At 30.9% G+C, this 22899-nt stretch overlaps 2 protein-coding genes across 7 annotated transcripts; one reads left to right on the top strand and one right to left on the bottom strand.

Annotated features, from left to right (window-relative positions):
• Positions 1-1711: 1711 nt before the first annotated feature.
• Positions 1712-10263, top strand: NijC (Ninjurin C). Of its 6 annotated transcripts, none has more exons than XM_088039394.1 (3): positions 1712-1981; positions 8815-8988; positions 9038-9359. In XM_088039394.1, exons 1-3 carry the CDS (start codon positions 1949-1951, stop codon positions 9245-9247), a joined length of 417 nt encoding a protein of 138 aa, XP_087895520.1. In that variant the 5' UTR covers positions 1712-1948; the 3' UTR covers positions 9248-9359. The 6 variants fall into 6 exon arrangements, with proteins under 6 accessions (XP_087895520.1, XP_087895507.1, XP_087895499.1 ...); XM_088039381.1 differs by lacking the exons at positions 1712-1981; positions 9038-9359 and adding exons at positions 2007-2431; positions 9593-9826; XM_088039373.1 differs by lacking the exon at positions 1712-1981 and adding an exon at positions 2010-2431 and having other exon boundaries at positions 9267-9586.
• LOC148180783 (ejaculatory bulb-specific protein 3-like) lies at positions 10151-21526 on the bottom strand. The gene is made up of 2 exons (XM_088039411.1): positions 21285-21526; positions 10151-10594 (listed from the first exon to the last, which is right to left on the bottom strand). The coding sequence occupies exons 1-2, from the start codon at positions 21475-21477 to the stop codon at positions 10401-10403; spliced, it is 387 nt and encodes a 128-aa protein (XP_087895537.1). The 5' UTR covers positions 21478-21526; the 3' UTR covers positions 10151-10400.
• Positions 21527-22899: the final 1373 nt, after the last annotated feature.

Genomic DNA, 22899 nt, shown 5'->3' with positions numbered 1-22899 from the left:
ACTTCTTAGGCATCGCGACGCCAACCAAACCGTGATTAAAAACACATTTTTGCGTCAGCTTCTAGAGCTTTGGCAACTATCTGTGAAGCGGTAACTATAACCACATAAAGTATCTAAAATTTTATACACAATCGAATAATAATACGTTTTTGATGCTATGATTGGATGTTATCAAACCACCAATTTTTATCAAGATTCAACGGCTGAATCGCAAGAAAACAGCAGAAATCAGCACGAAATCATCAAAATTCTCAGAGAAATTCGCTTATTTCGATGCAAAACGACGATTTCTCGCAGATTTTCGCCGTTTTCTGGCTTGAATTCGGAAAGAAGAGCTCGAAATCTACAAAACCATCAATTTTTATCAAGATTCAACGGCTGAATTGCAAGAAAACCGCAGAAATCAGCACGAAATCATCAAAATTCTTAGAGAAATCCGCATATTGCAATGCAAAACGAAGATTTCTCGCTGATTTTCGTTGTTTTCTAGCTTGAATTTGCAAAGAAAAGCACGAAATCTACAAAATCATCACTTTTTATCAAGATTTAACGGCTGAATTGCAAGAAAACAGCAGAAATCAGCACGAAATCATCAAAATTCTTAGAGAAATCCGCATATTGCAATGCAAAACGAAGATTTCTCGCTGATTTTCGTTGTTTTCTAGCTTGAATTTGCAAAGAAAAGCACGAAATCTACAAAATCATCACTTTTTATCAAGATTTAACGGCTGAATTGCAAGAAAACAGCAGAAATCAGCACGAAATCATCAAAATTCTTAGAGAAATCCGCATATTGCAATGCAAAACGAAGATTTCTCGCTGATTTTCGTTGTTTTCTAGCTTGAATTTGCAAAGAAAAGCACGAAATCTACAAAATCATCACTTTTTATCAAGATTTAACGGCTGAATTGCAAGAAAACAGCAGAAATCAGCACGAAATCATCAAAATTCTTAGAGAAATCCGCATATTGCAATGCAAAACGAAGATTTCTCGCTGATTTTCGTTGTTTTCTAGCTTGAATTTGCAAAGAAAAGCACGAAATCTACAAAATCATCACTTTTTATCAAGATTTAACGGCTGAATTGCAAGAAAACAGCAGAAATCTGCACGAAATCATCAAAATTCTTAGAGAAATCCGCATATTGCAATGCAAAACGAAGATTTCTCGCTGATTTTCGTTGTTTTCTAGCTTGAATTTGCAAAGAAGAGCACGAAATCTACAAAATCATCACTTTTAATCAAGATTTAACGGCTGAATTGCAAGAAAACAGCAGAAATCTGCACGAAATCATCAAATTTCTTAGAGAAATCCGCTTATTAAGTATGTTGAAAAAAATTGAATTCGCGAGTATTTCCGCAAAAACTCAAAAATCGTTAAAAATTACACCTTTTAGCGTCGCGACGCCAAGGAAACCGTGATAAAAACCCAAATTTTTGCGTCAGCTTCTAGAGCTTTGTCAACTATGAGCGTATGCAAAGTTTCAAAATTTTATCTTTAAAATTATATAAAAAATGCGTCTTACTTTATAAAAAATTCCGGAATTTTTAAATGCTAAAAAAACAAATAAGAAAGTGCATCTCTAGGTTGTACAATTTGCTTTGAAAAATTTGTTCTGTAAAGAATAAAAGCGAAGGGTGTGTTTGGCGGGCACGTTTGAACACGTCATCCTCACGAGTCACCCAATTTGTTTGCATTGAAAGCCCAAATTGTTGCAATTATACCGTCAAGGGAGCGTCACTACCATTGGTCGAGTAAAATTGATCGTGGTAGAGCTTATATTAGCGCGTTCTTGAACACGTCGTTGTAATCGGGCGTCACTTGGATTAACAATAAATCCGTTTAATAAAGTTTTATCAGTTCACCAATTATCAGTATGACTGTTTATCAATAACATCTCCAGACTGTCAAAGTGCTTTTGTTCGATCAATACTTCCTCCAGGTGCAAAATGTCGATATCTCCAGACACTTATCGACCGCAGGTAAGTGTTTTCATTTTTTCCTAAACAAAGCCGGTACGAGTAAACAATGGATGTTATTATTTACATAATAACTGCGACAGACATTGACGCAGATTGCAATTACCAATTAGAAAGCTGAACTGTCATCAAGCCCAAATTACCAACGGATGGTTGATATAACCGACAAAAAGAATGGTTTCATCAAGGAAAAGCGATTTTGGCGGAACGAAGAGTATCCAAGTTGTTGCAAAATAACCTTGTGGTTTCAGTAGTCAGTCGTGGTACTAAAAGTTTAGTCGATAAAATTCAAATCGATGTGATATGGCAAGATAAAATAAGAAATTTTATCATCTTGATCAAACCAAATCAGTTCAAATTTAGTAGCACTTTTGTGATTGTGGCAACATGTCGAGAGACAATGGAGGTAACAAGCCCCATCATGACGGAAATGTCATTTCCGAAATCATCATGGTAAGACTTTTTTTTTAATTTTTGCTTATTTGGCAGAGTAGTGAAAGTTTAGAAAGATTAAGTACGCATTTTGTTGTAATCTATTCTTTGTTATTTAAAAGAGAGATTACGCGGTCCAAATCTCGGTGGAGAAAAGTGAAAATGTTTGCAATTTGTCATAGTTTAATTTTTTTGTTCATTTTTTGTTTTGACAAAAACTCTCCTCTCTCCGTATTTCCGGCGAAACGGAAGTTTAATTTAAAAGAATCAGATGTCCATGGCCTGTTTGCAAACTGGAAAATTAAGAAAGTTTTTATATTGGGCAATGATATTATCGTCTCCCAATTAATATTTTGTAATTTTTATAAAACATTTTTTTAAATGAGACAATTTTTCGATATGATGATTTAAGAGTAAAAGTTTAATGCCAAAATAAACGATTTCTGTGCAATAATTTTGCGTTCAAATGAATTTGTTACCTAAAGGACATTTTGCGCAAAAGCATGGTGCAAAAAAATCGGAAAACTCTTCTGCAAAATGCCTGGAAACTGAATTTATAAAATGAGTTAGGGAACATAACCCACTTCAAAGAGTCAGGAGCGTGGTAAATGTAGGTAAATAAAAGTAAATTGCATTCGTGTCTTAAGCAATTTTCATTTTTATAACTACTTATCGTTAGTAGGAATGATAACAAGGCTTACCTAATAAGATTAATGACAATTTGAATAAATCATTATCATTAATAAAAACAATTAAAATTAAGTTAAATTATTTAAAATCTAAAGATTATGACAATTATAATAATTGTTTAACTTTTTAAAAATTCAAGGTCAAAGTTTTAAATTTATTTGACCAATTGTTAAGCAATAAGTATAAATGATGATGATGATTCTACGTGCTCATTACTATCGGTTCATTCTAAAAAAAAATAAGTTGGCAGTGCACCTCCTAGTAATTTTGATCAGTAACAGTTGGCAACAAAATCGTTTGACTTTGACGTAACTGTCTGTGCAAAATTTGTCACATCTTTCTTTTGGAACAAATCTTTAGTTAATTCTTAATTAATAATAAATCATTATCATTAATAAAAACAATTAAAATTAAGTTAAATTATTAAAAATCTAAAGATTATTATCTGGTAATGACAATTACAATAATTGTTTAACATTTTAAATATTCAAGGTCAAAGTTTTAAAGTTATTTGACCAATTGTTAAGCAATAAGCCTATAAATGATGATGATGATTCTACGTGCTCATTACTATCGGTTCATTCTAAAAAAAAAATAAGTTGGCCGTGCACCTCCTAGTAATTTTGATCAGTAACAGTTGGCAACAAAATCGTTTGACTTTGACGTAACTGTCTGTGCAAAACTTGTCACATCTTTTTTTTGGAACAAATCTTTAGTTAATTCTTAATTAATAATAAATCATTATCATTAATAAAAACAATTAAAATTAAATTAAATTGTTAAAAATCTAAAGATTATTATCTGGTAATGACAATTATAATAATTGTTTAACATTTTAAATATTCAAGGTCAAAGTTTTAAATTTATTTGACCAATTGTTAAGCAATAAGTATAAATGATGATGATGATTCTACGTGCTCATTACTATCGGTGCATTCTAAAAAAAAAATAAGTTGGCAGTGCACCTCCTAGTAATTTTGATCAGTAACAGTTGGCAACAAAATCGTTTGACTTTGACGTAACTGTCTGTACAAAACTTGTAAAATCTTTCTTTTGGAACAAATCTTTAGTTAATTCTTAATTAATTGGTTGATGTTGATACCTGCAAATTTTTATAACGTGTTAACCTAAAAAATTCCTTCATTCAATTTTCCCCTTAATGCCTGAATTACACCCAAGAATTTTCGAAAATTTGCATAGAGAGTGGACTGATGAGCTCTAGTTTATATTAAAAATTATTTAAAACGTTACTTATGTCACGTTGCAGTTACGACTTTGTGTCCAAGTTTTTGATTTTCAGGCTTCAAATCTGCTTTTTTCTTAAACTGACTATATGATTGAGGTTAACTATAAATGTCAGTTAAAAGAATCTAAACCCACATTTGTAATGAACCGCAAATTATTTTGACATTTTGTAGTCACGCTTGATGCTAGTAGCATTTATAAATATTTTGTATACCAGAGCTCATTACTATCACTCATTAAAAAGTTCAGTTGGCAGCAACCCCTAGTAATTTTTATCGGTAACAATTGGCAGTAAGAGCGTTTGACCTTGACGCAATTCTATTAAAAACTTCCTATTACAACAAATGTTTATTTAGTTAGTTATTAATACACTCAACTTTGCCAACTCAAAAATCGTTACATCCAATTTTCCCCTAATTTTCTCCCTAAAGATTTGAAAGCCTGATTTACACCCAAAAATTTTCAAAATTTTGCACAGGAGAGGGGACTGATAGCAATGAGCTGGACTTTCTATCTTAAATTTTTGCATATTTTACATTTTTTAGGGTTGCCACCAAATTTACCCCCCAGATAAATTCAACTTTTAGAAAAGTTTTTTAATTTTCGTTAAATTTGCGTTATAAAATCTTTTCTTATTTAGCATTCATGGATTGATAACAAGGTAATACATTATAATTTTCCACGCAATTTTTGCTTCTCTAATTAAATCTGACGCTGTTACAGTTAATTAAACGTTAATTACCATCAGTGAACGAACTTGGAAAGGTCAGTGAAATGAATTGTGTATGTCTACATAAAGTTTATTTCTTTAGTTTTCCTTTTTGGCATTTATTTTTGTTAAAATTGTAAAGAGAAAATGTTTCATCAAGAATGGTTATGATTTAATTCTTTCCTAAGTCCAGTACTTGATGACTTTTTCCCATAATTTCAGGTCAGGGAGTTATTACAACTAAGTTTTACAATTACCCACTGGTTCTGAATTAAATCAACGTCCTAGTTTATGAAATTCTCTCATTATTATCACTTTCTACGTAGATAACGTGGTGACGCAATGTACATAAAATGTTATTTAATTCATCATAGTTAATTTTGCACTAATCCTCTAGAAGTGAAATATTGATAAAGGTAAACCAAACTGTTTTTTTTTAATCTCGAACAAATTATTATTTATCGGTTAAAAGCACACTATAGGTACCTGCATGTACCATGAATATCGTAATTTATGTCCATTTAAGATACAAGGTGTTTATAAATGTTTCTAGCATCAAGCGTGGCTTTGGAATTCCTGTCGTACACTATTTTGCCGCTTTGTTCTCATAGTGAATATAACTATCAGGAAAATTATTTAGGTATAATGTTACTTACTTCAGTGACATTTTAGTTACGGTTTTGTGCCCAAGTTTTCGATTTTCAGGTTTTAAACCACAACTAAAACAGTTTATTTCTTAAAAGTTACTTTGCTTTCATGTTTGAGGTTAACTGCAAGTGTCAGTTGACAAATCGAAACCCATTTGTAATGAGCGGCACATTTCTTTGACGTTTCATAGCCATCCTTGATGCTAGAAACATTTATAAACACGTTGTATAAACTGCTTTGTTATCAGAATGGGAATTTTAACCGAAAAAGCGAAGAAAGTGGAGACACAATTGTTCATGTTAAAGTATTTGATGCTTCTACTTTAGTTATTGTTTGACCTTTCTAAATTATTTTAGTCGACAATAGACGATATCGATTAAAAAATTACTTTGATTAAAGGATATAACCTGTATTTATAGACATTTATCTATAAAAGTATTAACTTTGACCATGACATACGAAATTCTCAATTCTCTGCACAATTTCATTCTTTGTCAGATAAGAGCTTATAATTTATGCAACATGCTATTCACAGTAAGCCACTATATTGATTCGTTGTTTTAGTTTCAGACATGTATGTGGAAGAGGTATGTAAATGTCCGATTTTTATCACGCAATTATAATAATCACGATTAAAATATAAATTGCAGCTAGTTTTACTTTGTTTCGTGCAGAGCAAAGGGCATTTTGGATTTTGTGGTGTTATTTATTACTATAAATGTTATTGTTTATCCATCAGTTATCACACGCACAAAGATTTCACGTTAATAGATAAGTTGTGGAACAATAAAATTAAAATCGGCTGTAAAGTATGCAACCTCCCACTCTGGAGGATTAACAAACTGTGCCGGTCCATTTAAATACCATTGAAATAGTGGCTTAGATGCAGTGTTTAATTATTTTTTGTATTGTAATTGCAATGTATTGCCTCAATGATAATTTTGATTAGTGAATAGTAAATGTTTAATTTCAGCCAGAATACAAGCTGCTATCTCTATTAATTTTTGGCATATTAAGTTAAATCTTAATAAAATCGTAAAGTTTTTTTTAGGGATATTTATATGCAACTTTGCAAAATTCATGACGATACTAAAAACAGCAGATATGGCAATTTCATTCTATTAGAATTTTTTGAATAAAGCTATTTTCTTTAATATCGGAATATCTATAATATCTAATATATAGGAATATCTTTAAAAATTAGGAATTATTCTAAGTTGCTTAGAATCGAATTTTAAATTCTTTTATACCAAATGGGGAGTTTTTAAACGAAAAATTTCACATACAGTTCTTTTAAGCAGTAATACATTGTATAATAAGAATTGGTGAACCAAAATGGGCCACGAATTCTATAGTACATCCAGTGTTGTCCATGCTATCTTACACCATTTTGAACTACTTTTAACTTTAAATTTTGAGTTTCCATTAAATATAATTTTATGCGAACTAAAAAATAAACAAAATTATTTATTTAGCCGAAATGAACAGAATAATAATATTTCATTATCTATAATTTACGATAAAATTTAAAGATTTTAATATTTAAAAAAAATCGAAAAAAGTTGAAATTTTGTAAGGAATGTATTCTGAGCAACTTTTTTTTAAAAATCGAAGATGTCCAACACGGAGGGAAAGTTCACTTTATTCAAAAACTCGTGGACAATCTATTATTTTCAAATTCTTTCTTCTAAAATTAAGGAAGATAAAAACTTATTCATTTAAAGTACAAAGCACTGTGTTATTTTTTCGCCCAATCTGCAGATATTTCAATTTTATTTTAATTTTCATCGTCAAGCGACAAACGCCTGGAAAGTCGTCATTCGTTGGCGTTTTTGGACCACTAATTACGCCAAAAGTGTCCTAAAATAAACAAGTACTACTCAATGGCAGTATATATAACACATATTAAAATATTTCAACCTAACCGTAGTAAAAACACAGTCAAAAATAATTAAATACTGCATCTAAACAACGCTTTTAATGGTATTTAAATGGACAGGCACGGTTTGTTGATCCTCCAGAGTGGGAGGTTGCGTACTTTACAGGCGGAGTGCCCGCACTCCATGGTTCTAGAATTTATTGTGACTTTTTGCGCTCTTAATATACAAATAGCGATTTCGTTTAGTTTGCGATTTTTTTTATATTTTTAATTTTGTAATTTAAACTTTTTATTCAATTTTGACAGACGTTTATTTTGCTGTTAGCAGTCCATTAAAGCTTTGGTTTATCCGCTAGCGGTATAAAAATTTTAATCCACAAGCTAAATAAAAATTTTATTTTGCTGTTTTGAAACCATGGTTGTTATAACGCCTTGCTACTCTCTTCATCCAAGAAACTTTTGATACGCTTTTTTATAAACATCTCGACTCTTTAATGAAGCAAGTTTTCCATTATTTCTTCGGAATTTTGCATGATTTTTGAACTTTTGAATAAATTTTTGACAAACACCGTCGCCAAAGTCACTGCACACCTGATATTTATTTGGTAGCTGTCAGTTCTGACGTTTCTCAAATGTGAACTTTGAATCACAATTTTTGGGGCTTAGGGTGGTCAAAATTGAATAAAAGTTTGTATTTCACGCGCGCCTAAAAAGAATGTTTAACTTGCAGTCATTAAGAGCCTTCGGCTCTTGCGTTTTAAAGTGACTGCTTGTTAAACATTCATTTTAGACGCTTGTATAATAAATTATTATTATTATTGACCCTCAAAATAAAGATTTTATATTTTTTTAATTTGAAATCACCTGTTGACTCAAAGTCAAAGCGATTTTAAAAAAAAATTGCATTTTCTGATCATAAAATAGTGACAAGTCTGATAAGTCTTTCAAATCAAAATAAATAGTAGTCCTTGTGTTTTTTTAGATAAGTTTTGAAACTTTGAACTTTTTAGTTGCAGAAGTAATCGACTGGTTATATCATCTAAGTTATCACTAATCTTATCACTATGATATCCGACAAGAAATCCTTGTAACCAAACTTAACATCCAGTTTTGAATCAATTTTTTGTAATGTCTACAAGTGGTTTAAAAAACGTTATTGATGGTGAAAATTTAGACATTCTCGTAGGTCTTCAACACCCCCATTTCCTCTAACGAATTCTTTCTTTGTTTTAGAAATCTTTGGACGCAAACAAGTACGCTACCAAGAAAACTATCGCCCAAGGACTTCTCGATGTTGCTTTGCTCACTGCTAACGCTTCTCAACTCAAATACGTCCTCCAAGTTGGAGAAAAACATGAATTTTACGTCTTGATGTTAACATTGATAAGTGTATCAATAGTTTTACAGGTGCGTATTACTAAAATTTGTCATGCTGTTCACCTGTAATTGTCCACAGGTGCTGGTAGGGCTTTTATGCCTAACACTACATTTATTGAGGGATTGTCGTTTACACCTGTCTGATTACCATTCCTCTGCAAATTGCCTCAATCACGTTACTACAATTTTTGCTTTTGTTATAACCGTTTTGAATTTAATTATTTCTTGTTTTGACCCCACGATAGCTAAATATGCAATTTTTGACCCTCCTAGCTTGGACGCTGTGTAAAATACATTTTTTCTTTCAGTTAATCGTCGCTATTTTGTTTGTGATAATTGGAGGCCTCAACATTAACAAACAACGCGACCATTCGCCAGCAAATATACTCAATGACGTTATTCTAATTTTGATTTTTTTAATTTCCATTATCAATATTATAATCTCGGGTTTTGGAATCGAATATTCAAATCAACCCCTCGTACTCATTTACGAACACACAGAGCCGCCCAAATTTTAATCGCCCCCATTGACGGTCACAAAATTAATTGCCAAAAAGATATCTTTCGAATTATATGTTAATTAAATCAGTCCCGACTAGTGATTAATGCCACCTAACTCGTTATTTTTCCCTAGGTGACAGCGGCCTCGCTCTCAATCGTGGTAGCAATATTAAAAGATAAAGAAGATGAAAAAATGCAGGCCTTCGGTTGGATACTGCATCACATTTCTTTGGGTTTTGTGACCGGGGCTTTGTTTTGTGATGTTATTAAAATGAATTTCGGGTTAGATCCCGCCGTTGCTGTTAATCTTACTGCTGCTAAAACCGAGCTTTAGTTTTATTTTTTTTTTATTTATTTTTTTTTCTCTAATAAGGTGCTTCAAGCAATTCTGTGTGTTATTCTGGGGTCAACGCTTAGTCTCAACAAGGAAGATGACCACAATACTGCAGAAAAGGCCAATGACATCATCCTTTGCCTAAATATTGTCTTGATGGCTGTTAACATTCTCATCAGCTCGTTCGAGATGAAAGAAAACAATATAACGTAATTACTATCAATGAAGCTTTAAGTATTTTTTTAGATTTTAATTGATCATGTTATATGGCAGTGATATTAAAATATACAATGTAATATCATGCACTTTTGTTGAGATAAGTTTGAGATTATTATTATAATGAAAATGAGAAATAACTATTGTAACACTATTTGATATTTATTACTACTTTAATAATCTATTTTAGTACCTATTTGTAACAAATTACAGGAAATGTCAAACTAGATTAAGCAATAAATGTTTAAAAGTAAGCTTTATTTGCTACTTCTTTTAATCAGAAGAACACTTTAAAAATTGAAATGGAAATGTGAAACTAAAAAGGTAGAATGAAAATGGACAAGAAAACATGACAAAAGAGAAGTATAGTTAAATAAAAAGAATGTGTTGGTTAGGCAGCCCGTTGTGCAGATGCGTGTTCCTCGTAGCGTTTCTTGTACTGACCCTGAGGATCATATTTCTTGGTAAGACGGTCCCAGTCTCTACTCCTTTTTTGGCTAAGGTGCGTGATGACTTTCTCTGCAGTTTCTTTTTGTTTCGGGTTGCATTTAGTGCATCCACTGGCGAGTGCATCGGGCAAGGTTTCTAAAAAAGGAAACATTGTAATTGAAATTTTTAAATTGGGTACAAAAATTAAAAAAATTTTAGTACAAGTTAAAATTTTATTCAATGGTAAATGTTAGTTAAAATGCTAGTATACAGAGCTATTCACATAATTGTACGATATACCATATCATGTAGGTTTAAGAGCTGTTATATATGTATTTCAGTTTACTAAAAGCGAAGGTTGCTTTGAAAATGTATAATGGGTTGCATTTTTTGAAATTACAGGTCGTACAGTTATGTGAATAGCCCAATATATTTACATAGCGGGCATTTAAATAATTGCAAGTTACAGGTTAAGAATTGAATGTCACAGTTATTTTTATTAGTTCTGTCTGCCAACAAATCTCGACAATGGCAAAATTTAAATTTGAAGTTTTATTAGATTTGCATTTCTTATTTATATGCTAATCAGATAATTCGTAATAATATTCTATTCTATTCGATAGGTAAGGAAACAGTTAAGAAAAAAATTTAATTAAATAACCGTTATTGCTAAAACTGCAAATGAATCACTGACTTATAGAATAAAGCAGTTAGATGCAACAACAAAAAAATAGTTAAGTTGATATTACATTAACAATTATAGGTTTAACGTTATATTTATACAAAAAAAATCAGCAACCTTGTAAAACCACATTTTTGTCTACATTACTTTATCACGATTTATTGATTTTTATTCAGTGAACTTGGATTTCTAATCTAAGCTGTAGATAAACATTTAGAATAGATTTAACGTTAATTAGTGAAATAATTTATCAATAATCATTAAACAGTAACAGCGATAAGACTTGCAAAAACGAAATTAATTTAAATTTATACTATTTGAATAAAATGGGCTAAAAACTGGATACATGAAACAAAACTGCTATAAATGGTTGTATTTATGTACGTAGGTAGTATTTCCAATTTTCTGTTTTTAACACATTTTCTCTTTTGCTTGCCCCATAGTTTGTAACAATAAAAATAAATGTTTCGTTAAAGAAATTTGCGGTTACTTTATACATTTAAATCAAAAATTTTAAAAGCGCTTTATTTATTATTTATCAATTTTTGTATTATGTTAAAAGCTACTTTATCGGTTTCTATTTATTAAAAGTCACTTTACTCATTCAATACTAATTTTGATTTTTCTAACTATAAATTTGATATTGCAACCTCCCTTGTCAACGAGGGTTATACAGGGTCCGGCAACACTTGTGTCCACCCCTAAAATCGTCTTAAATTTTAAAGATAAAATTTTGAAAATTTGCATACGCTCATAGTTGACAAAGCTCTAGAAATTGACGCAAAAATTTGTTTTTTATCACGGTTTGATTGGCGTCGCGACGCCTAAGAAGTATAATTTTCAGCGATTTTTGAGTTTTTGCAGAAATATTCGCGAATTCAATTTTTTTTCAACATAACTGTGATACAAATATCTGAGTTTCTATTTTAAATCTAATGCAAATTGTGTTTAAAATTTGCGAAAAAAACGTTGTTTTATCAAGTTAGTTTTCAAAATTATGACAGCGCAGTGGCAAGCAACGTTTACACGAAAATTCCACAAGTCACTTCATTCTCTCTTATAAAGGTTAATTTTGATTATCACGGGCATGTTGCACTTTATGGATACCAGAAATCGTTAATTAACATCGACAAAGCGACAATTTCACCAAGTAAGACTTTTGTTACAATCTAAAGCGTGCCAAAGGATAGATGTCATTTGTGCCACAAGATGTTGACAGATGGGTGTAAACGTAGTTCCCAATTTTGACGTAATGAAATTGGAAACTAACTTGATAAAACAGCATTTTTTTCTCAAATTTTGAAGACAATTTGCATTAAATCTACAATGACAACTGAGATATTTTTAATACATTTATATGAAAAAAAATTAAATTAGAGGTTGATATCGCAAACCCTCACAATTAACTAAAAATTACATTTTTAAGGCGTCGCGACGCCAAAGCTATCGGTGATAAAAGACAAATTTTTGCGTCAGCTTCTAGAGCTTTGTCAACTGTGAGCGTATGCAAATTTTCAAAATTTTATCTTTAAAATTATTGACGATTTTGGGGGTGGACACAAGTGTTGCCGGACCCTGTATAATATATACAGGGTCCGGCAACACTTGTGTCCACCCCTAAAATCGTCTTTAATTTTAAAGATAAAATTTTGAAAATTTGCATACGCTTATAGTTGACCAGGCTCTAGAAGCTGATACAAAAATTTGTTTTGATATCACGGTTTCTTTGGCGTCGCGACGCCTAAAAAGTTTAATTTTTAGCGATTTTTGGGTTTTTGCGGTAATATTAGCGAATTCAATTTTTTTTCAACATAACTGTAATACAAATATTTGAGTTTTTATTTTAAATCTACTTCAAATGGTGTTTAAAATTTGCGAAAAAAAAGCTGTTTTATCAAGTTAGTTTTCAACATTTTGACGGTGCAGTGACAAACTACGTTTACACCAAAATTTCACAAGTCACTTCATTCACTCATATGAAGGTGAATTTTGATTAGCACGTTCTGGACACTAGAAATCGTTAATTAACATCGACAAAGCGACAATTTCGCCAAGTAAGACTTGTGTTACCTTCTAAAACGAACCAAAGAATAGATGTCATTTGTGACACAAGATGTTGACAGATGGGTGTAAACGTAGTTCCCAATTTTGACGTAATAAAATTGGAAACTAACTTGATTAAACAGCATTTTTTCCTCAAATTTTGAATACAATTTACATTAAATCTAAAATGTCAACTGAGATATTTTTAACACATTTATATTGAAAAAAAATTAAATTAGAGGTTCATTTCATAAAACTTCACAATTAGCTAAAAAATACACTTTTAAGGCGTCGCGACGCCAAAACTATAAGTGATAAAAATAAATTTTTGCGTCAGCTTCTAGAGTTTTGTCAACTGTGAGCGTATGCAAATTTTCAAAATTTAATCTTTAAAATTAAAGACGATTTTGAGGGTGGACACAAGTGTTGCCGGACCCTGTATAATAGAAATGACACTTAGTTATAACTCATCATTGTGCCATTTGAACAGGAACCACGCCAATAACGCTGTCAAATTTCTTTTTGAGACTATGATTAGGTTAAAATCGCAAAAATTATTTTACGATAAAACGTTATATGGCACTCTTGGATTATGATATTACATACTTGAGATATTTACCTTCGGTTTTCGGTTTGCTCAGTGAAAACATACATTACATCCTCGGTATGTTAACAGTTATTAAAAAAATTGAATATAGATCTTCTAGTTTTCGTGCACCTTGTTTACCTTTTCTTTCAAAAATGTTATACTTCTAGATTTTATGTTCATTTTAATGTTTTATAGCACGCTTTTTTCATTTTTCTCTTAGTTTCAGTATTATTAAGTTGTTATTTTCTTTTTTTGTTTATATTAGTTGCTGTCTGCATGCCATTTGCGGCTACCGGTTTTAATAAAAGCCTGCACCTATAAGGTCATCTTATTTTTAGTTTTTACATAAAATCTTATGGGAATAAAAACTGACAAAAAACGGAAACTTAAAACTTCATGTTTTGTCATTGCTAAATTACATACATTTTATCTGGAGCGCCTGCTTCTTTAATGTTTGAGGTTTCTGCAGTCTTTTTTAATTCGAATTATTCAGTCGTCAGTTCTCCGTTATCTTTTAACTGCTCGCTCTTGCTAGTGTTATTTCATACGTTTGACGTTTTCTTAATTTGTTTTATCTACAATCGGGTAGACGTTTTTCGAACAAATTTTGATTCAAAAAGTAGCCGTTTAATGAACTCTATTGCACACTTTTTGCTTATATACGACAAATTTACTGTCAAATATTATTTATTTTGACATTTGATGAAAGATAAGTTCTACTAGACTATAAGGGCCGGTTTACACAATAATTTAATTGAAATTAAGTTAATCTCGCAACTAATTTGACGATTGATGACTTTTGATTGGCTGAAAAACGATCACATGCCACTTTAAAATGATGTAAAGTATTTAATTAAAATTTAAGATTTAACATAGCTTCTGCACTTGTTGCTAGGACAAAGTATGTAAAGTCCATTTGAATAAATTTGGCCGCTTTGGCAGATTCGAGTGGTTCTCCACTAGTGAATTTTGACCAAATATTCGCTTAATTTTATTTCAAAAATGAAAACAAATTTACATAAACCGTTTTTGCCTTCACTAATTACCATGTTTTGTTTAGTAGTATATTTTAAAAACATCTTGTTTGTATTGATGTTTTTCGTCACTTTTAATAGTTTATAATATCCAGATATTCTAATTCAGACAATAATGAATGTATTTCAAAAATACTATCAATGATAGTGTGAACAACGTGTTCATTGATTTGCTTTAAAAAGAATGTGGGAATAATATTATTGATTATTTAATGTCTGGATTGGTTCATAGATAAAACTGAAAAAAAACTAGTTATTAGATCTCGCTGATATCGCACATAAGCATATTAAAAAAAAATAAAGTGTCGTCTAATCAAAAATCAATTTTTTCTTAGTCTTTTTGAATTGAGATCAACTACAAACCTCTTCTGTCTATATTAATACGCCAGTTTGGTTCTTTTGCATAAGTAGTTAACCTTCGAGATTAATCAGACATGCCAAATATGAGGAAACGTCTCATTATAAGGCAATTCAAAGAACGTTGCCCGAACCAAGTAGACGAGAGTCGTAGGTGTCATCAGTATCTATGGTCATAAAATTGACAAGAGTCGTTAACATTTTTTGAGAAAAATTCTAGAAAAATAATGACGAGTTGAGCACAGTTCAGTAAACGATAAAAGAGCAGTACTTTTTTCTTTCACTTGACGCCAGGAAATGGTGAGACAGACAATTTTTTTCTGATAGTACAACAGATTTTTTAACACAAAATTAATACGGAATCAAATCGAACCTCTACTCATTATAAAAATAGAAAAGTTTATTTTATCGAATCAATTTACGTAACGTTAACTATGTTTATCGTTTCATAAATGGAATTCAATTTTAAATATTTTATGACCACTAAATAAAGTTTTCAAACATAAAGTCACTAAATCAGTCAATACAAAGTAAAAATTGTATTGCACTTTCAAGTGTTAAGCAATTTCTAAATCTTTATGTTAGATGCTTCTGAAGAATATAATAAAAACCGGAATTTTATGGGTCATATTTGTTTTTATTATTCAAAGACTCCATATTGCGATTAATAGTAAATTGTTATTTAATTGCATAACTATTCATTAAATTATTATTATTATTTTGCTATAATTCGAGCTGAAGCTGACTGCAGTTGATTAATAAAAGAAGAATATTTTAATTTTTTAGGACTGAAGAATAAATATGAATATTCAAAACTGTTAGGTGCAATAAGTAGTCCACATTTTGATAAGACATATGTCGTTTACCACGAGTCTATCACGTCGCGTTTAGAAGTTATTCAAGAATACCAATTTTTAAAGTAAATTTTTAAATCAAGTAGGTTATGAGTTTGTCTGTTGCAAGTATTAAACCTTTTTGTTTTCAAAATAAAAGTCATTACACAGCTCAAATACAATTCCCGCGAAATTAGTGTGAAAATCACAAATTTTTGTGAGGTAAAAATTCCCATCAAGTTATAACCATAACTACGTTGATATTAGCTCTTAACTATGGTTTTTTAATTATTTTTCAAATTAACGTAACAAAAAAATGAGACCTGATACAAGTTTTTGAGGTGAAGATGATGTTTGGCACTTTGTTTAGATCAGAAAACACCAACTTTTAAAAAGGTACTCAAAATTAATATGAATTTGTCGCGCAGTGTTATTTATCAAATTGTTTGCCAAAAATTTTAGAACTTTATGTAGGTACGAGCAGATAGGTACATACCGGGTGTTCCAGCGATTGCTGAACATAGGGAAATAACATGGGAAAATGAATTTTATTTTTTTCCTGCTCTCTCGAACCCCCAAATGAAATTCGGTCAATGGTGAATTATTCTTTGAATGATTCTCAATCAGACCGTAATTTTTTATTTCGATGCTTTTACGGCATTATTAAAAAAAAAAAAATTAAACACTGTTAATTTCAAACTTTCCGCTGAAATGTCGGTATTGACGATTGCTGCTAAGCAATACGCTCTCTGGTGGCGATTCTTGAACTAAACCCCACATGCTTTATTGTGGGAAACGTGGTGAAAAATTAATTATAATAATTTAATTTCCTTTTGAAACAATAAGATTTTGGCTTTTCTCACACGTTAAAACTTCAAGTTTGATTTTTTACGTGTTTTTTCCATTCGAATTTTGACAAGATCCCACAGTGTCATTTAACAGCTGATTTTTGAAAGAATAATGTGGCGCGAAACCTTAGTGCAAAACGTCAATAATTTGAAATTTGATATTTGTCGTTGTGACAGCAGATCACCGTGAGTCAAAACTAACCTCACTTTTTAAAGATTTGGAGATTTTTTTTGGAGGACGTCTTCAAGAGAAGGAAAGGAATTGGTACTGGTCGAAGTCGACTCTAGAAAGTCAAAATCGTAATAAGTAACGTATAAAAAAAGCTGGCATCCAGAAAGGTGATAAAAAGGCGAAACGCGAAACAAAAAATGGAAAAATTTAATTCGGATCTAAAAACTAGAACAAAATTAATTTCTTTATTATAATATAAGTATTGAGACCACACTGAAAGAGTTTGAAAGAGAAAGTCCAAGACCATAAAATAACAATCTTTGTATTGAAGAAAGTGGTTGATTTAAATTTAGAACAACAGGAATGTTTAAAGAACCAATAAAACGTACCTACATACATAATATTGTGACAATATAAGTGACCCAACTTTAAAAGTCCTTATTTTACTTTACCCTCACAATCATAAACAAAAATATTTTTAACATTTTTTTTTTTTTTTAAACTTTAATTATTTTGGATTTGCAAAACAAGGATAGAACAATAATGTTTGTTTTAACCTACTCTTCGGTATTTTATAAGATTTTGCAACTTGTTTGTTTTTCAATTAACATTTCCAGAATGTGAAAATTTTATTATGCAGAATTCAGCTGATGATTATCGATGTCACAACCTTTTTAAATATTGAGTAATAAACTTAATACATTTGAAATTCTTATTGACACATATCCATTGTAACATAACTGCAACTGGTAAATATCGTAAAATATGGCTAGTTTATCCTTAACCCTTTAACTGTTATAAACGTATATACAGGGTGAAACTGTATCATCGGACAATGCCATAGATCACCGGAAATATGTTAAAAAAATACATGTCTTCAATTTTTCGAGGTATGATGGATTGAAGAGGCAAAGTTTGATGCGAAAATTAACGATTTCTGTGCAATAGTTTTCGCCACTTTCCGGACACCTGTATACGTTTCGACATTTTTCTCATAAACTACATTTTTTAGTGAGAATTTTAAATTTTAGGAACACAAATAAGCGAATAAGACAAATCGAATGATAATATTTACATATTCGTGACACTTCCGGTTATGACGGAAGTAGTAGTCAACTTGCTTATTTAAAATGGAACACCCCATATATTATTGCATTTTCAGATTCTACATCCAAATTAAGGGTAACTTTATGTATAATGTGCTATACTTAAATTGAACCAATTCAGAGATATCTTGATTTTTGTAAAAAAATTGCACAACAGAAGTGAAATTTTTTTTTCCGAGATAAGTAGGCTATAATCTATTTCAAAATCAGCATGTTAATTGGAAAATAAGCACAATATAAACGTACAATAAAATTTTGCGTTAACTTTATGTATTGAACACCTATTTCCTACTCAAAATACGGAAAAAAGAAGTGTTTTTACTCTTTGGTTTTCAGTTTTTTAAGCATGCTTTGGAATGGTGACAATTCAATTTTATGTGGATCTTTTATAAACAAACAAATTTGGTGGTCTAATAGAAATAAAATATTCTCAAAAATGTTTGTGGAAATATATTTTTTTGTAATGCAAATAAATTTTTTTTTTTTGAAAAATTAAGATATTTCAGAAATGGTACAATTTAGATATAGCACGGTATACAGAGTCTGGCAACACTTGTGTCCACCTCTAAACTCGATTGAAAATTTGCAAACGCTCACAGTTGACCAAGCTCTAGAAGCTGACGCAAAACTTCGTTTTTTATCACTGATAGTTTTGGCGTCGCGACGCCTTAAAAATGTAATTTTTAGTTAATTGTGAGGGTTTGTGACATCAATCCCTAATTTAATTTTTTTTCAATATAAATGTGTTAAAAACATCTCAGTTGTCATTTTAGATTCAATGCAAATTGTATTCAAAATTTGAGAAAAAAATGCTGTTTTACCAAATTAGTTTCCAATTTCATTACGTCAAAATTGGGAACTACGTTTACACCCATCTGTCAACATCTTGTGTCGTAAATGACATCTATCCTTTGGCTCGCTTTAGATTGTAACAAAAGTCTTACTTGGTGAAATTGTCGCTTTGTCGATGTTAATTAACAATTTCTGGTGTCCATAAAGTGCAACATGCCCGTGTTAATCAAAATTAACCTTTATAAGAGTGAATGAAGTGACTTGTGAAATTTTGGTGTAAACGTAGTTTGCCACAGCGCCGTCATAATTTTGAAAACTAACTTGATAAAACAGCGTTTTTTTCGCAAATTTTAAACACAATTTGTCTTAGATTTAAAATAAAAACTCAGATATTTGTATCACAGTTGTGTTGAAAAAAAATTGAATTCGTGAACATTTCCGCAAAAACTCAAAAATCGCTAAAAATTATACTTCTTAGGCGTCGCGACGCCAACCAAACCGTGATAAAAAACAAGTTTTTGCGTCAGCTTCTAGAGCTTTGTCAACTATGCGTGTATGCAAATTTCTAAAATGTTATCTTTAAAATTAAAGATGATTTTAAAGGTGGACACTGTATAGTGCGATCTGCACTGTCAAATTTAAAAAATTATAGAGCAAACTTCCAAAATGTCAAAAGCATACAAGCAAATTAGGGGAAAATATGACTAAAGTGTCAATGGCAGATAAAAGTTGAATATTTTATTTAAGTTCCAGATTATAAACAGTAAGTTTTATCCATTGCAATAAGTATATTTATGAGAAATAAGCTCAGAAAAAAAATGACAATGTAATGCCATAATACTCACTGTAGCCACCCTAATATTTTTCTTTGACATTGCAAATGTTAGAAAAATAACTATTGAAATTTTTAATAATACGGCAAATAAAGACCGTTGTCTTTATGTCTAGGGGTTTTTTTATAATGCCTATTGGGGACTGTCAATGCAATCATCTTACTCTTCGAATAAAACATACTAAAAACAGTTTAGAATAAAATTTTATTTATTATAAATTATGTGCAAGAAGATTATGGACATTTAAGCGGTAGCTATAACCACATAAAGCATCTAAAATTTTATACACGATCGAATAATAATACGTTTTTGATACTATGATTAGATGTTATCAAACCACCAATTTTTATCAAGATTCAACGGCTGAATTTCAAGAAAACAGCAGAAATCTGCACGAAATCATCAAAATTCTTAGAGAAATCCACTTATTTTGATGCTAAACGATGAGATCTCGCTGATTCTCGCCGTTTTCTGACTTGGATTTGCAAAGAAGAGCTCGAAATCTACAAAACCACCAATTTTTATCAAGATTCAACGGCTGAATGCAAGAAAACAGCAGAAATCTGCACGAAATCATCAAAATTCTTAGAGAAATCCGCCTATTTTGATGCTAAACGACGAAATCATCAAACTTCTTAGAGAAATCCGCTTATTTTGATGCTAAACGACGATTTTTCGCTGATTTTCGCCGTTTTCTGGCTTGAATTCGCAAAGAAAGGCTCGAAATATACAAAACCACCAACTTTTATCAAGATTCAACGGCTGAATTGCAAGAAAACAGCAGAAATCTGCACGAAATCATCAAAATTCTTAGAGAAATCCGCTTATTTTGATGCTAAACGACGGGTTCTCGCTGATTCTCGCCGTTTTCTGGCTTGGATTTGCAAAGAAGAGCTCGAAATTTACAAAACCACCAATTTTTATCAAGATTCAACAGCTGAATTGCAAGAAAACAGCAGAAATCTGCACGAAATCATCAAAATTCTTAGAGAATTCCGCTTATTTTGATGCTAAACGACGATTTATCGCTAATTTTCGCAGTTTTCTGCCTTGAATTCGCAAAGAAGAGCTCGAAATCTACAAAACTACCAATTTTTATCAAGATTCACCGGCTGAATTGCAAGAAAACAGCAGAAATCTGCACGAAATCAATATTTCAATCTGTCTATCTCATAATTAATTTTATTAAATTACTAAACTCTGTTATAAATCTATTAATAGTATATCTACTTTTAATTTTCATAGCTTGCAATAATTAAAGAGTAATAAAAAACCGATCAACATTTTTATTGATTTTTGAATTGAACGTAGGTAAATCTAATGCTTCTCGAATGAAGCTGATTAAAAACCAAATTAATATTTAAATAATGCGAGTTTGAGCAAAACAACGTTAAACCGGTCAAACGTGAAATAATAAGGGCGTCACGGAGAAAGTCAGAGAAAGTGGTTTTGTAAAGTTAAATCCTTTAAAGTTGGCATTATGATTAAAAACATGACATGCAATAATTATACATTTCCAAAAAACATCAAAAAATTCCAGGTTCAAAAATGACTTACTTTTCAATTCCCGGCCTTCCGCTGTGCAAGGCCCTTCATCCATCAAACACTTGATATAATTAGTTAGCACCCTCTCGTTGTTAAGAATTTTGTCGACATCAACATTGTCGTATTTATTTGTGTATTTGTTTTCGGCGGCTAAAACCACCTGCACCAAAAAGGCACAAAATATCACAGCACTGATAAGTTTCATGGTGCGCTGCTGTTGGTAAATGTCTGTTTAGCATTAATTCCATCTTATAAGTAGTGAGTTTAAAAGGGGGTTAGAGGAAAGTAAGAGCCAACACGTGATTCGAATGGGAAATATTATTGCATTTCGTTGATTATATCGTTTATTGACCTACATAATCGGAAGCGAGAGTATTGAATTATAACCTTGTCACCGTCAAAGACGGCAATGTTCGGGGAATTTATGTAAGAGACATGTGGATGTGAGGTGTGAATGTGACTATTAGTATTCTTTGCAGGTTCTGTACAGAGAACTGATACGTAGTTTTTGTTGGTGTATATTTTAATGTTTGAAATTAATTTAATGATAATAGTTTGTCATGAAGTAATTAAATGTTTATACTTTAATTGAATTAAATTATAACGCTATTGTTGTTTCCATGAAAAGTCATTAAAAATAATAACATTTATAGCTTTGGTACATCAAAACATATAGATTTTAATTGCAGTATTAAATGTATTACGTTATGCTTTTTATAAAATGTCATCTTTATTGATGTTCCTACTGACCATATCTTCATGAAGGACTCTTGTAATTAACATAGTTATTAATTGTGTTTGTGTTTTTCTACAAAGGAAATGTATGGCATCTCCAGCGCAAACTTTTCAAAGCTTTTTAAATGTAATTAATATGCCAAAAATGATTGATATCTGACATGTCAAGCTTCAAATTAAGTACATATCATAATTTATTCAAATACATATCTGCAAAAAATGCAAGAAATTCTTCCACAACTTTTTGCTTAAATCACTGACACGTCTTTTTTATTTTTCTTAATACATTCTTGACTTACACGTTTGCGTGATTTGAGAAATTGACAGTTTACAGTTTCTAAACTGTTAAAACGATCTTTAAAAACCATTCGTGCCGCAAAAATCGAATGGAAAGTTCACCGTTTTCTGGTTTTGACAAGTTTTTACTTCAGTTTCACTTTTGTTGTCTTGTTTGTACAAAATATACCTATTACCTACTGGATTTCCCCTTAATACTATTAATTAGAAATAACAGCGATTACCTAATTTCTGAGTAAATTTAAGTGTCGATTCCGGTTATTTCCTTCGCAAATATCGAGATTAAAGGTTCTAGAAATTCTAGGAAAGTGTTAATTTGGTTGCTTCTGAAATGAAACCGCAATGGAGATAATTATTAGTGTTTATCGAATCACTGGACCAAGTATTTTTTTATACAATTTATTACAGTTCTATCCAACCAGACCTCAAGCAACTTATTAATATTCATAACTAATTAAATTACATTCTTAAAGAAAAATGCCAAAAGTTCAATTTTGCGAATCATCAAGCACTATGAAAATTAGCGAACTACAAACTTGAACTATTTGGTTATTGGAATGAAACACTTGTCAACAAATTTTGAAAGAAAAGTGGA

This window comes from Gnatocerus cornutus, chromosome 1 (genome assembly GCF_029298725.1).
Source record: "Gnatocerus cornutus isolate USDA-ARS CGAHR chromosome 1, icGnaCorn1.1, whole genome shotgun sequence".
NCBI classification, from domain to species: domain Eukaryota; kingdom Metazoa; phylum Arthropoda; class Insecta; order Coleoptera; family Tenebrionidae; genus Gnatocerus; species Gnatocerus cornutus.
This window is presented reverse-complemented; position numbering and strand designations above follow the sequence as displayed.

Coding starts and splice junctions, on each gene's coding strand:
- LOC148180783 (XM_088039411.1), bottom strand. CDS start 21,477: ATGAAACTTATCAGTGCTGTGATATTTTGTGCCTTTTTGGTGCAGGTG. Junction 10,595..21,284: donor GGAAGGCCGGGAATTGAAAA/GTAAGTCATTTT, acceptor TTCCTTTTTTAG/AAACCTTGCCCGATGCACTC.
- NijC (XM_088039373.1), top strand. CDS start 2,366: ATGTCGAGAGACAATGGAGGTAACAAGCCCCATCATGACGGAAATGTC. Junction 2,432..8,814: donor TCATTTCCGAAATCATCATG/GTAAGACTTTTT, acceptor TCTTTGTTTTAG/AAATCTTTGGACGCAAACAA. Junction 8,989..9,266: donor GTGTATCAATAGTTTTACAG/GTGCGTATTACT, acceptor TTTTTCTTTCAG/TTAATCGTCGCTATTTTGTT.